The 14,623-nt window shown below is 40.7% G+C and overlaps 1 protein-coding gene across 2 annotated transcripts in view; it reads right to left on the reverse strand.

The window, feature by feature from the left end:
* filip1b (filamin A interacting protein 1b) overlaps positions 1-14,623 on the reverse strand; it is a 48,856-nt gene continuing 34,233 nt past the window's right edge. The window contains exons 5-7 of one of the 2 annotated variants that reach the window (XM_066676761.1): positions 9,542-12,317; positions 7,280-7,337; positions 1-1,019 (exon numbers count right to left, since the gene is read on the reverse strand). In XM_066676761.1, the coding sequence (XP_066532858.1) occupies positions 982-1,019; positions 7,280-7,337; positions 9,542-12,317 (2,872 nt within the window). In that variant the 3' untranslated portion in view covers positions 1-981. Of the gene's footprint in view, positions 1,020-5,854; positions 7,338-9,541; positions 12,318-14,623 lie in introns of those variants that run through there. The other variant, XM_066676760.1, reaches the window with a different exon arrangement.

A 14,623-nucleotide genomic window follows, 5' to 3' on the forward strand; every position in this document is an offset into this window, starting at 1 on the left:
GGGGTTTAATCGATGACTGAGGGGGACTTCATAGAGAAATATAGCTGAAATATTTACTGATGTAAATATGCAATCTAATTTTGACAGAAGTAATGTGTAAATTGCAGGTTTATTTTTTCAGGATCAGTAATATTTCACTGTTATATTCTAACGTCTCTTTATTGAAACTGGACAAGCACAGGTTTCTTAACATGAAACATTTTTAAAATGTTCATGGCACTGATCTCCAGGAATGACTCTTTAATGCCTTTCACAACATACAGCCATCACCATATCATCAGACTTACTTAAACATAAAATCACTTACAATATACAGGGGGTCATTCTCTGACCTCTCATTCACTTCTCCAGGAACACACTGGAGGGTTATTTACAGTCCTGGAATATAGAAACAAAACAAAACAATACACCAAGCCATGGCAGTGGATTTTTATCTTTGTAGACAACCTAGAAATGTTTCTTTTTATTTTAAAGCCAAAGATGAACTCAAATGTAATTGACCTTTATTATAACCGTCTATCGTTGATTCTACCATTCATTATAATCAATACAGATTATCATTTATTTTCATTAAAGCAGCAATCAGTCCTTTGCTCCAATAATTCTTCTTCACATTATACTATAGCTGTTATACTGACACCTAGTGACCTGGATGTATTAGAGATTACTGCCATGTGGGAGACCCACTCTGTGGAGAATATAGAAAACTGTGAAAATAATAAATAATAACCGTTCCTAATGTTTGTTTACTACTTTATTAGGGTTTGACTGATTGCTCCTTTAAGCAGCCTTTTTCCACAATACAGTTGTGTAGTGTCCAGACCCTTTGTGCATATATCCATCCCACATTCGTGTGTTGTTAGCAGTGCTCCAGAGGTGAAAATCAGTGCTGTGCTGACCCTTGCACAGTGGGGGATCTGACCGCAGAGCTCCGTATCTGAGCTGTAGAGACTTTCATGGCCTCAGCCCTGAAGCACAGTCTCAGCGAGGCTCTATTGTCATGTGGAGCACAACATTTTCTGTGAAAACAAGGACAGTGAATAGACAAAATTTCTATGGCCTCTGTTTAATGTTTACTTATAGATACGAAAGATACTGTGCAGTTATTAATGCTGCTGACCAGTGGAGTGTAAATTAGACCCCAGGTGTCTCTTCTCATCCTCAAACCTGTTGCTGCAGGTATTCATTACAACAAAGGAGTCCAGCTGATTGATGTTTGAAGAACGGAATCAGTTGTGTTCCTTTGGTTTTAGAATGAAAACCTGCAGCCACACCAGCCCTGTTTGTGTGACCATTTGCACCATTGTGTTCAGCTCTTAGCCAATTGCAATGGTCGCTAAAATCTCTTTCCTTTGTCAGGAAGAACTTGTCAGAACAAACCGGCAGTGGCAGTATAATGATTACAATTGTTAGACTGAAACTCTAGACTTATTTGTGTTGTACTGGATGGAGCTCCATCCCACCAGAGAACACAGCTCCAATGTGGAACCTAGACTCCAAGGTTGAAGTATTTCTTTGGCCTAATCCTGAGATTGAGCTTAGTGTCTGTAAGGTATTGTCCAGAACATAACTGTAATTTGATTCAAAATGTGGAACTGCCCTGTGTTTGTCATATACGTGATTTTTCACATTTAAACAGTACTGTGTGAGTTTTAGGCACCAGACATAAATATACAGGGGTTGGACAATGAAACTGAAACACCTGGTTTTAGACCACAGTAATTTATTAGTACGGTGTAGGGCCTCCTTTTGCGGCCAATACAGCGTCAATTCGTCTTGGGAATGACATATACTGGTCCTGCACAGTGGTCAGAGGGATTTGAAGCCATTCTTCTTGCAGGATAGTGGCCAGGTCTCTACGTGATGCTGATGGAGGAAAACGTTTCCTGACTCGCTCCTCCAAAACACCCCAAAGTGGCTCAATAATATTTAGATCTGGTGACTGTGCAGGCCATGGGAGATGTTCAACTTCACTTTCATGTTCATCAAACCAGTCTTTCACCAGTCTCGCTGTGTGTATTGGTGCGTTGTCGTCCTGATACACGGCACCGCCTTCAGGACACAGTGTTTGAACAATTGGATGCACATGGTCCTCCAGAATGGTTCGGTAGTCCTTGGCAGTGACGCGCCCATCTAGCGCAAGTATTGGGCCAAGGGAATGCCACGATACGGCAGCCCAAACCATCACTGATCCACCCCCATGCTTCACTCTGGGCATGCAACAGTCTGGTGGTACGCTTCTTTGGGGCTTCTCCACACCGTAACTCTCCCGGATGTGGGGAAAACAGTAAAGGTGGACTCACCAGAGAACAGTACATGTTTCACATTGTCCACAGCCCAAGATTTGCGCTCCTTGCACCATTGAAACCAACGTTTGGCATTGGCACGAGTGACCAAAGGTTTGGCTACAGCAGCCCGGCCGTGTGTATCGACCCTGTGGGGCTCCTGAAGGACAGTTCTGGTGGAAACAGGAGAGTTGAGGTGCACGTTTAATTCTGCCGTGATTTGGGCAGCCGTGGTTTTATGTTTTTTGGACACAATCCGGGTCAGCACCCGAACATCCCTCTCAGACAGCTTCCTCTTGCGTCCACAGTTAATCCTGTTGGATGTGTTTCCTCCTTCTTGGTGGTGTGCTGATATTACCCTGGATACCGTGGCTCTTGATACATCACAAAGACTGTCTTGGTCACAGATGCGCCAGCAAGACGTGCACCAACAATTTGTCCTCTTTTGAACTCTGGTATGTCAACCATAATGTTGTGTGCATTGCAATATTTTGAGCAAAACTGTGCTCTTACCCTCTGCTAATTAACCCTTCACACTCTGCTCTTACTGGTGCAATGTGCAATTAATGAAGATTGTCCACCAGGCTGCTCCAATTTAGCCATTAACCTCCCACACTACAATGACAGGTGTTTCAGTTTCATTGTCCAACCCCTGTAAATATGCACAGGGTTTTATAAGTTAGGAGTGTATCTGAGTACAATAATCACAAGGAAATATATCTGAAAAGAAGTATTTCTAGCTACGTACATCCCAACTATTCTGCTGAGCAAAATCTCTGGTATTTGGACTTAAAAACCGATCTCGTTTTTGTCGTTGTGGATCTGTAGATTTTAAAGGTGCTGTAAGTCATATCTCCTTGAATCAGATTCAGTAATCCAGTCACAGGACAGTGACCCCACTGAGTCAATTGTGCTCCACTGTGGGAATGCCTTCTGAAACGTCTAAACACCATACACATATTCTCTAGTGAGTCTGCTGATTTAATATGAACAGACCTAATCAGCTTACAAACCCCAAAGGCTAAAGCAGTTGGATCTTGGGAGTAAAACCTCACATTCTTATGAGTTAACTTTATAATGCATAATTCGTTTAGAGCAAATCAGCGATTTCGGTCACGAGCAGTGTTTGGAAGATCAAAGGATGTTAATGGATGGGAAAAGATTAGGAATTGATGGGTGAGTTTAGATTTGGTGATGATGATGATGATGTTGGTGATGAAATAAGCAGCTGCCTTTGATGAATCCCCTCATCCTCATTCCAGCAGATTATTCTGTTCCTTTAATGAGACTTGATACAAACACCACACTCCATTGCAAAGGCTTATTTTTTTTCTTACAGTGAATGTACTGCTTATGAAAGAAACGCTTACCCACAACGGGACCAGTGCTTAGACATTATCACTTCCTTACCTCATTCATCAGTAGTCAGGACTCCCAGAGGACCCTCTATGAGCAGGCACTATTGAGCGACTATTCTCTGTAACACTGAGTTTCTTTTTTAAGATGCTCCCACCATTGGTCACCCTTTCAGATGTTAAGCTCATCTGTTGCTGCACAGTAAGTGTTAATTATCTTCTAGTTTCTGTTCAGAGGATGGTCCAACTGAGTTGACTCTATGTTTCTGAAGTGTTTAAAAACTCTAACAGCACCGCTGTGTCTGATCCACTTGGTCCAGCACAACAAACAACAACATCCCACAAGAACATGTGTTCCTCCAGTGTAAAGTAGCCAACAGTTTTGTTGAAAAAATGCATGTCTGGGTAGAATAAATGTCTTTCCAGCTGTTTCACTGTGGCGATCAGTCCACTGTTTCTGTGATCCAGTTTAGAAACGCAACCCTGAGCCAGGGGAACAGGAGATGAACCCAGCACGGACCATGTTCCTGAGTTCTTGGAGCTCTGCCCTCACACGGTAATTTGTCTGGCTCCCAGATGCTTTATGGAGTGCAAAAGGATCCTAAGACACTTCTGAAACTCACGTCTCTGGTGTTGCGCTCACATTAATCAACAGAGGGTTCCGTCATCTGGTCATATTTGGTTACTGACGCATTAGAAGAGGGACATGATTTTCAAATTAGAGTTCTGGCTGCGGAGCGTGACTTTCAGAACTGTTAAAACGTGATGAAATGAATGATTAGGACTCAGCAGATGTTTGCGCCTAACGTCACACTCGGACAATCTTTCCCTTGGCCTCAATGGAAAGTCGTTTGTTCCCTATACAGTCCAAGACCAGAGGGTGGTGTAGTAGAACCAAGCACCAAGAATTCATCCCCATTCAGAAGTGATGAGCAAGAGAAGCCTGCTTTAAGAATAGACTTTTTGAATGTATTTGTAGATGCCCTCATGACCGTATAAGGACATCTGGTTTTAAGCAGCTATTCACTATGAGAAAAATGAATGAAGTTTCTGAGAAATGTGGTGAATAAAACTATTCTAAACATCACATTTTGTTAATTGTGTACATTTTCTTTTTGTGAAAGATTCGAAACATGAACAATGCTAGCTACACTGCAAAAAATGAAAACTAAGCAAGTAAAATTGACTAAAATCTAGTCTAAATATCTAGTATCACTCATTTGGAAATTGTTGTAAGAATATAACAAGATTATTTAACTTATTTCTAACTTATTTTTACCTGTTTTAAATCATTTTACCTACAGAAAGTGTCTTATTCCATTGGCAGATATTTTTTCTTAATTCAAGAATTAACATAAAATGATGCTTAGAAGAAGCAAAAATATCTGCCAATGGAATAAGACACTTTCTGTAGGTAAAATGATTTAAAACAGGTAAAAATAAGTTAGAAATAAGTTAAATAATCTTATTATATTCTTACAACAATTTCCAAATGAGTGATACTAGATATTTAGACTAGATTTTAGTCAATTTTACTTGCTTAGATTTCATTTTTTGCAGTGTAGTGTGAACAGAAATGACATTAAACTCAAACCGCCAAAGCAACTTAACATCTTTAATGAAACTCACAGGTTCAGCTGGGGTATTTTTGATGTGGTTGCTGGTGTTATGATCTCAAATAAAAAATGTAACAGTGTTAGCTTTCATGTAGCAACACTTTAATTTAGATTCTTTACCAAAAGTTTATAACTCGAATTTAGAGAAGACTTTAAATATGGCAAAATGTATCTGTTTTAAACGTTGTTTACTACATGGTTGTTGTTTTTTCACGTTTTCCAGAGAAAACCAGACTAAACTAAGTAAATTTGGGTACAGAATGATTCAATGTGTTGAGAGTAAGTTTCCCTTTTTATGATCCTGAGACACTGGACACACCATTTGGTAAAAGCCACTGATCTTGATGATTAATGGTGACGAGCGTGTTACGTGAAGCATTTTAATGTAAAGCAGATCTATTACTTTTGCAGTGATGCATGCTCTTTTAAAGATGAGACAATTAAGTACAGCATTATGGATCATGTTACACTATATGGAGGCTTCATGATAAACTTTCACAGTAACACTTCAGTACACCGGACATTGTAATGCCCTTATAGTGCCTTATTAATCATTAATAGTTATAACTGGCTGCTCACAACTATTTATTAAACAGCAACTAGTCGGAATGAACCATTATCTAAAGAGCTTTAATTTGTAGAACAGTGAGGTCCACAAGTCCAAAGTCATGGTGTTATTAAGCTTAAACAAAACCAATTAGTTGCTAATTAGCTAGCGGCTAGTTCATAATTTACATTAACTAAGGTGAATTAAGAAACTTAAAAGACCTTATATTACTTGAGATTTGAGTCTATAAGAATGTCTTCATGAATTAAATTTATATTAAATACACCTTTTTAAAGAAGGTATTAAACATAAGCTGTTGTTAGCGTGCTAAATTAATTAGCTTAACTGTCCCTGGCTTAGATTAATTCACCCTGATTCTAGTTTAAATAAGCAGTTAAAAATTCCACTTCCACCTTAATGAGGACACTATAAAGGCATAAGCCATCGCCTACAGTGCTGTACTGAAGTGTTTTTTCAACAGATTCTCTGATATAAATATGGTACGACATCCAAATAAAGGCAATACAAGAAAATACAAAGCTGAAAACAAACACAAAAATATCAGTTTATTGACTCTCGACAGGAGCAAATCAAAAATCAAAAATGGCAGATTATATTAAATATTATATTTGCATTTTTTCCTGGAAACCTCCACAAGCAGCTCTCATATCAAACAAAACAGGAGTGAAATGATAAATGGAAAGAGCTTCAGAGAAGAACCCAGCTGAGGGGTTAGTAACACAGTGCTCTAGTAGCGGAAGAGGATGACGCATTCAAGCTGGAGAAAAAAAACGTGCAGAGATGTGGTATTCGTTCATTCATTCAGTATTTACATAAAAGGGACCTTAGAGACTTTATATATTTACAATCGCTTTTTAAACTGATTATTAACAGTGGAGAACAAGCACTGTAAATACTGATGTTTTGACTTAAGGCGTAACTTACCTGGCTGCTTTCAAATTTGAGTCAGACGACTGATAAAAAGAATCTGTGACTTTTGACTCTGTTCCTATTATGTCAGGTTATAATTAGAGATTCATTCATTCACTCATTCACACATTCAACCATCTTCTGTAACGGCTTCTTCGTGATCTGGGTAGTGTACCAAAAATCATTGGGCGCGAGGGCACCCCGTCAATCACAGATTAGAAGTTTAAGTGACTCAAATTTGAAGGCAGTGCAGTAACTAACTTAAGTTCAAACATTATAGAGGTGGCACAGTGCTGTTTCTTTTTTGTAAGTTGTATGATATTCAGTAGTGTTTAGGGTAATTCTGTGGTAACGTTACACACGGCCGTGTTAAACCCATCGTGTCAGTGCGGCTGTTGCCGGACTCTCAGCACTTTCCCGCTGTGGTGGATATCGAGCTGAACACTGCAGACTTTCTCAGTTCAATTTTCATTGACTGACTCTCAGAGCGAGACTCTAGTCTGGACACTGTGGCTAGGCCCAGCACTGCTTTGCCTGTTTTCGTACCTTTAGACACAGGGATTCGCGTGGCTGCTGGACGAGGGGACTGCACATCTGTCCCGGACTGAGGCAGAGACACAGGGAAGAGAAGAGAAAGAAAATGCTCAGGGTTTTGTTATACATATTTTATAATAATTAGCTTTTACTGAGTTCAATAAACATTTTTGAGAGAGCCCACTATCTATCTAGTACAAGGTGAAACTTTTAGTCATTGACCACTGCAAATCCCCAGTGTCACAACTTGGAATCACTGTCAAGGGGTAATGCAAGTTTTATGTAACCAGCAATATTCATTCACAAAACTTTGATCACATTTAAAAACACTGTCGTTCTGACAGTGATGGCATATTCCTTACAGTGAAAGACCTTCATTTACACACTGTGGTCCAAGACCAGACTTACTCTCAGTGTTTTGAACTGGTCCAGAATATTATTAGGAATTAAACAGACATTTAAATCTTGTTAAAAAGCCAATCTACAATTTTCTCATAATTTCCGTATAAGATCTGGTTCAGAGTGCTGGGATGTGAAATTCATCAAGTGGAATTCATCTTTAAAGATGGCAAGCCCTTTCAATTCATATGCAATCTTCCTTCTTTTGGATTTTAAATGAGTGCAAGCATTCCTCCCAGTTCTGCCATATTATCTGCAGTTATGGAAAAGGATGGCCATCTATGATACCACTGAATTCATCAGAGCTGGCATACTTTGAAGTTGTTTTAACAGTTGTTTTATGGTCTAATACCATAACGTTTCAAAGGGGGTTGGTTTTCGGATGTACATATGATCCAACAGCCAGATTAAATGTTAAAAACACATGGCCAAAGGTTTGTATACACACCTTTCAATGGATCATTTTCTCTGCTTTGAGGTGCACGTGTAACAGACACACGTCGGTTGAAAAAGGGACATCAAACATGAGCTCGAAGGGTATAATATTTCCCTGTATGTACCTCCATTCGTTATCTTTGGGTTGAGGATAACTCAACATCGGTACCTGACTTCACTAATGCTCTTAGTCAAATAAAACACAGCATTGTTCCAGTACCTAGTGTAAGAACCTAGCTCCCAGCAGTGTAGAGACCGTCGCAGTAACAAAAGGGGATAAACATCCTAAAAACTATACTACAATTCAGAAGAAACGATGCAGGAGGTGTCTACAAGTCTTTGGCCATATATGTATATACAAACCCCCTCCACTTAACTCCTCTCAGTTAGCTATAGTGTTTGTTTTAGTAGAGGGCCTCATTCCTCCAGGATGTTCATGTTAGCTCACTCCTGATCTGGAGCCACTGTGAGGTGCTGGTCAAACAGTTCACGTCAATTTCAAAACAGGGTGAAAGGGAGGGGCTTGGTCAGTCGGTGCCAGGTGAAGCGGAGATGACCTCTTTTGGGAGGGCTGGGCATAACAGTCCATTCCAGTGTTAGCTAAAGGGGAACTCCACCTGTATTTCTACATTTCTGCGTAATTCAATTTTTGAGATGTAAACAAAGTCACTCAGAGTGTTTTTAATGTGAAATGGCTGATTGTAGAAACCGGTAGGAACCAGGAGTCATGCTGTAGCCCTTTTATTTACTCTTCACAGCCATGTGAACCCACATGTGTTTCCTGTATATTTATAAGTAATATCAGAAATGGTAAACCACTGGGTTTGTATTAAATCTCCATGTTCCCTTCCATCATGAATGTATTTAAATGTATATCAATATTAGTCAATACCTAATGTAAAACAACTCCAGAGTCAGGCAGTGTATTCATATCGGTTTCACAAAAAATTCCTGTGAGAAGCAGGGCTGTCCCGAATGGCGTTTTAGGGCTTTGGAGGTTCAGCTGTAATATTCTGGTAATGTTCTAACATTTGAGCTCAAAGGGGGTGCTGTTGCATTTGGTTTTCATTCAGAAAATCCATGTTCAATGCCACTTTTCTCTCCCTAACGCTCTCCTCGCTAACCCATACATAATCTGCCATACACGAGTTAACTATCAGTGGCAATGTTTACACTGTAATTCATTTCTTATACAGAAATACAGAAACGTTCTGGAGTTCTCCTTTAAAAGTCAGGTTAGGAAATGGTTTTAACTGATCTATACCTGGACAGTGAGTTATCTAGGGAGCAGACGCCCCCTGATATCATTTTGAAACATTTCAGAAGCAACTGTAATGTAGAAGATTACATATGATTATGCTGTTTAGCGTAATCTGAAATCACACATTTTTATTAATTGCTGAACAGCTACAAAACTTCATCTCAGTAAGAGTCACTCACCACAGACTGGGTAGGTCTGGAGGGTGCAGAAGTGATGGGGGTGATGGTGATGCTGCTGGTCATTTTTCCAGGGGCGGTTTTCCCAGTGGAGGTTTGTCGAGGTGAGCGTAGGACAGTCCCAGTAGACATCTCTTTGCTTTCTGCCATCACACTCAAAGGCCTCATTGTGACAGTGTGTGGACTGCTGCCGGCATCTTGCGTCCTCTTGAACTGCGAACCCAAGTGGATGTGAATTTTGTTGTCCTCCGTCGTTATGATGCTGGAGTTGGAGTTGTATTTCCGGATCGGGGTGGGCACCGTCTGCTTCTCTGGGGTCACTTTAAACACGGCTCGACCCGTGGTAACCTCCTGAGACTCTGAGGCGACAGACAATGGGGTCACAGGACTGGTACTGACTGTGATGACTGAGACAGGGGAAAGAGGACTATCTGAGAACAAGCAATTGTTTCCTTCTGGGGACTTGGCTCTGGAAATGGTGGTAATGGTCACTGGAGACTTGGTCCTCTCCGGTCCACCGTGTGCACTCTTTGGGGACACTGTAGTGGGCTTTGGGACTATAGTGATCCGAGGCTTCTGTAGCCCCAAAGTTGGGATGATGGTGGTGCTCGAGAAGAAGTCCTCAGCTCGAGGGCTGGTGATCTCTAAAGTTGCAGTGCTGTTCTGATGATCTGGAGTCACTCTGATATGCAACGGCTGCCCGGGTTTTGGGGACATGGTCAGCTCAGATGATGCATCCCCGTTAATCTTATGGGTTGCCTTGTCTAAGCCATCTTGCGCATCATTAATCCCATCTTTCTTCTTCATCCACGGAATCCAGGACTTTCTCATACTTAGCTCTGTCACTGCCGGTGGGTATCGGTCCAGCACTGCAGGTTTCTTGAGGCCTTTCTGCCTCAAATTGTTCATGACATGATTTTCTTCCAGAACTGATTTCCTTATGAAAACTGCTGGAGTTTCCTCCTCAACTATTTCATTACTTTCCACATCTGTCTGCACAGCTGTTGAAGTAAGGGGGATGTCCACCATCCTCCTTCCATTCATGCTTGGCCTTAGTGCTCGACTGTAGCGCTTGGTGACCTCTAATTCCTTGGTGAGGTTTACGATCTGTTGGCTCATGCTTTTCTTTCTGTCCTCTTCTTCAATTAACCTCTGCTGGAGAACCGTGTAATCGACCTGAAGCTGAGACAACTGGTCCTCCTTGTTCATCAGTTCATGAATCTTCTCCTTGAGGGCTAAGACATCTGCCTGCAAATCTCTGGTTCTGGCTTCTTCCATCTTGCACCTCAATCTCAGCTCAGCCTCTTGGCTCACAGCCTCGCCCTTTTCGATTGCCTTGTTTCTGGCAATCTGCATCTTCATTTCCTCCAGGAGCTGAGAAAGGGCATTGGCCTTGTCCTGTTCTGTTCTGAACTTCTTTTCAAGCATGTCATACTCGTCCTCTGTCTTCATTAAATCACCTTCCACGACTTCAAGCTGTTTCAGGCGGTTCTTCAGCCTCTCGATCTCTTCCGTTAACTCCTTAACCTTGTTATCTTCATTAGAAAAACTAGCCTTGTCCGCCTCCGCTCTAATCCTTGTTTTTCTTTCGGTCTCTTCCAAAAAGTCCATCCTTTTCTGCATGAGGTTGACCTTTGTGCTGAGATCCTTTCGCTTCTCCTCTTCACTTGCAAGTCTGCTCCTCAGCTCCTCTTTTTCCTTTGCAAGGGTGGACACTTTCGTCTCCATCTCCGACTTCAGTTTCAAGAGCTTTTTGCTCTCTTCGATCAGTTTCTCCGTGACCTCCGTCACCTTGCATTGCTCGGCCTTAAGCCTCTTGCTCAAGTCTTCACTCTTCTGCTCTTCTTGTTTGATTCTCTCTGCCATGTTCTTCCTCTCATCGACTAGTATTACAGTAAAGGACTTCAGCTTTGTCAGATCATCCTTCAAGCTAACTTCAGCCTTTTCGAGCCTCGACTCTGAACTCTCAAGGTCTTTAACACGGTTTCTAACTGTGTCAAGCTCCTTGGCTAAGTTCCTCGCCATATTCTTCTCTCGTTCAAGGTTGGTGTGGAGTAGAGCACACTCTGACTTGCTCACATTAAAAGCTCCCTCAAGTTTCTCCAGGTCCACCATCCTTTTCTGTAGCTTTTCAATTTCGAGTTTCAGCTCACGGCTGTGGTTCTCCTCATCTTGGAGCTTCCTCCTCAGCTCCTTGCACTGTGCTTCTGTTTTCGTGATCTCTTCATCCTTCCCCTCCATCTCGAGGACTCTCTTACGCAGGTTCTCCAGCTCTGACATGAGGCTGGAGTTTCCACATTCTCCCCTGCTGATTTTGTCCCGGAGCTCTTGCAGATCCTCCTCAGATTTCTGAAGAGTCTTGTTGCTGTCCTCAAGCTCCTCAATTCTCCGGGACAGATTCGCCAGCTTCGTGCGTAACTGTCGGCTCTGTGCCTCCTGACCGGAGAGCTTCGCGGTCATTTCCTCGTGTTCCTGGGCAAACTTGGAAGCCTTCTGTCCTAACTCCAACTCCAGCTTCTGAATCCTCTGACTCTCTTCTTTGGATTTGCTGGAGACGCTCTCAAGCTGTTGTTCTTTCACCTGCAGATTTTTGTTGAGGTCCTGGATCTTCTGGCTTTGCTGATCAATCTGGTCAATATGCAGCTGCCTCTCATCCACCAGCATCAGCGCAAAGGACTTGAGCTTCACCAGCTCATCTCTCACCTTCTCCAGCCGTCGGCTGTGGTCCTTGTCCTTACGAGCTTGGTACGCCTTCTCCTGCTCCAGAAGTCTTTTCAGTCTGGCAGAAACACAGGCAAAAATAGAAAATTGGATTAAACTGACAGTGAATTCTCTTTCACAGAGGCAGCGCTGCAAAAGAAAAGGGCTCTGTGTGCAATCATAAAGCAGTTTATAGAGATTACAGACATGAAGGTCAAGGCTATGAACATGACACCAATCATATATAGCGCTGACACACCCCAAGTAAAACTTTAACTAACATCCAAGTCGGTCTTTCTTAGCATTTTGACTAAAGCAACAAGGAGCACAACATCCTCCAAAAGGTTTTTCTTTAAACCTCACATTTATCAAGAAAAATTTACACAGATCATCTTCATACATTTCATTTTCAGTTGAAATGACCAGTACCAGGGCAGAAAGCACGTCTCACTAAATAAATAATATAACTTCTTGAGTATGTTGTGCATTCACACTTTCCCTTTTTTTGCAGGGATATTTACCTGACTCCCTAAGCCCTGACTGAGAAGTTGAATTTATTTTCTCATAATCCAAGTAACCCCCAAACACTTTCAGTGAGGTTAGAAGTCTGGACTGAGGTTTCTTGGGAAGAAGAGATACCCATTTGTAATGGAGCCATCTACATGTCCCAGAGTGTTTCACATTCACACCCACTGACAATCTGATGAGACTTGACTTTTATCCACCTAGAACTGCTCTTTGTTCACTTGAACCTCACTATAATAACACAGCTCTTGCACTCAGAACATGATGTTACAGACTATTGTACACTCACCGTACCTTCATCATCGTTTATTCATGCTGCTCTTTGTTTAGTCACTGCTTTGTGTTTGTAAACTGCTCTTTGTTTATATATGTTATTTGTTTATATAATGCTGTTTATACACTGATTTTTGTTTATTCACTGCACTTTGTTTATACATTGTTTTTGTGTGTTGCTCTAGTTTATACACTGCTCTGTGTATATACACTGCTCTATGTTTATACACTGTTCTTAGTTTATAGACTGCTCTTTGTTTATACGCTGCTCTTTGTTTATACACTGCTCTGTGTTTATACACTGCTCTTTTTTTATATGCTGCTCTTTGTTTATACACTGCTCTATGTAAATACATGGTTCTTTATGTGCTGTTCTTAGTTTATACACTGCTCTTTGTTTATACACTGCTTTTTTTTATTCACTGCACTTTATTTATACACTGTTCTTTGTGTACTGCTCTTAGTTTATATACTGCTCTTTGTTTGTGTGCGGCTTTTATTTTATACACTGTTCTTTGTGTACTGCTCTTAGTTTATATACTGCTCTTTGTTAGTGTGCTGCTTTTAGATTATACACTGCTCTGTGTTTATACACTGCTCTTTGTTTATATGCTACTCTTTGTTTATACACTGCCCTTTGTTTATACACTGCTCTATGTAAATACATGGTTCTTTATGTGCTGTTCTTAGTTTATACACTGCTCTTTGTTTATACACTGCTTTTTGTTTATTCACTGCACTTTGTTTATACACTGTTCTTTGTGTACTGCTCTTAGTTTATACACTGCTCTTTGTTTGTGTGCTGCTTTGTGTTTATACACTGCTCTGTGTACATACACTGCTCTTTGTTTATAAGCTACTCTTTGTTTATACGCTGCTCTTTGTTTATACGCTGCTCTATGTAAATACATGGTTCTTTATGTGCTGTTCTTAGTTTATACACTGCTCTTTGTTTATACACTGCTTTTATTTTATTCACTGCACTTTATTTATACACTGTTCTTTGTGTACTGCTCTTAGTTTATATACTGCTCTTTGTTTGTGTGCGGCTTTTAGTTTATACACTGTTCTTTGTTTACTGCTCTTAGTTTATATACTGCTCTTTGTTTGTGTGCTGCTTTTAGATTATACACTGCTCTGTGTTTATACACTGCTCTTTGTTTATATGCTACTCTTTGTTTATACACTGCCCTTTGTTTATACACTGCTCTATGTAAATACATGGTTCTTTATGTGCTGTTCTTAGTTTATACACTGCTCTTTGTTTATACACTGCTTTTTGTTTATTCACTGCACTTTGTTTATACACTGTTCTTTGTGTACTGCTCTTAGTTTATACACTGCTCTTTGTTTGTGTGCTGCTTTGTGTTTATACACTGCTCTGTGTATATACACTGCTCTTTGTTTATAAGCTACTCTTTGTTTATACGCTGCTCTTTGTTTATACGCTGCTCTATGTAAATACATGGTTCTTTATGTGCTGTTCTTAGTTTATACACTGCTCTTTGTTTATACACTGCTTTTATTTTATTCACTGCACTTTATTTATACACTGTTCTTTGTGTACTGCTCTTAGTTTATATACTG

Source organism: Hoplias malabaricus, chromosome 7 (genome assembly GCF_029633855.1).
Source record: "Hoplias malabaricus isolate fHopMal1 chromosome 7, fHopMal1.hap1, whole genome shotgun sequence".
Classification (NCBI taxonomy): domain Eukaryota; kingdom Metazoa; phylum Chordata; class Actinopteri; order Characiformes; family Erythrinidae; genus Hoplias; species Hoplias malabaricus.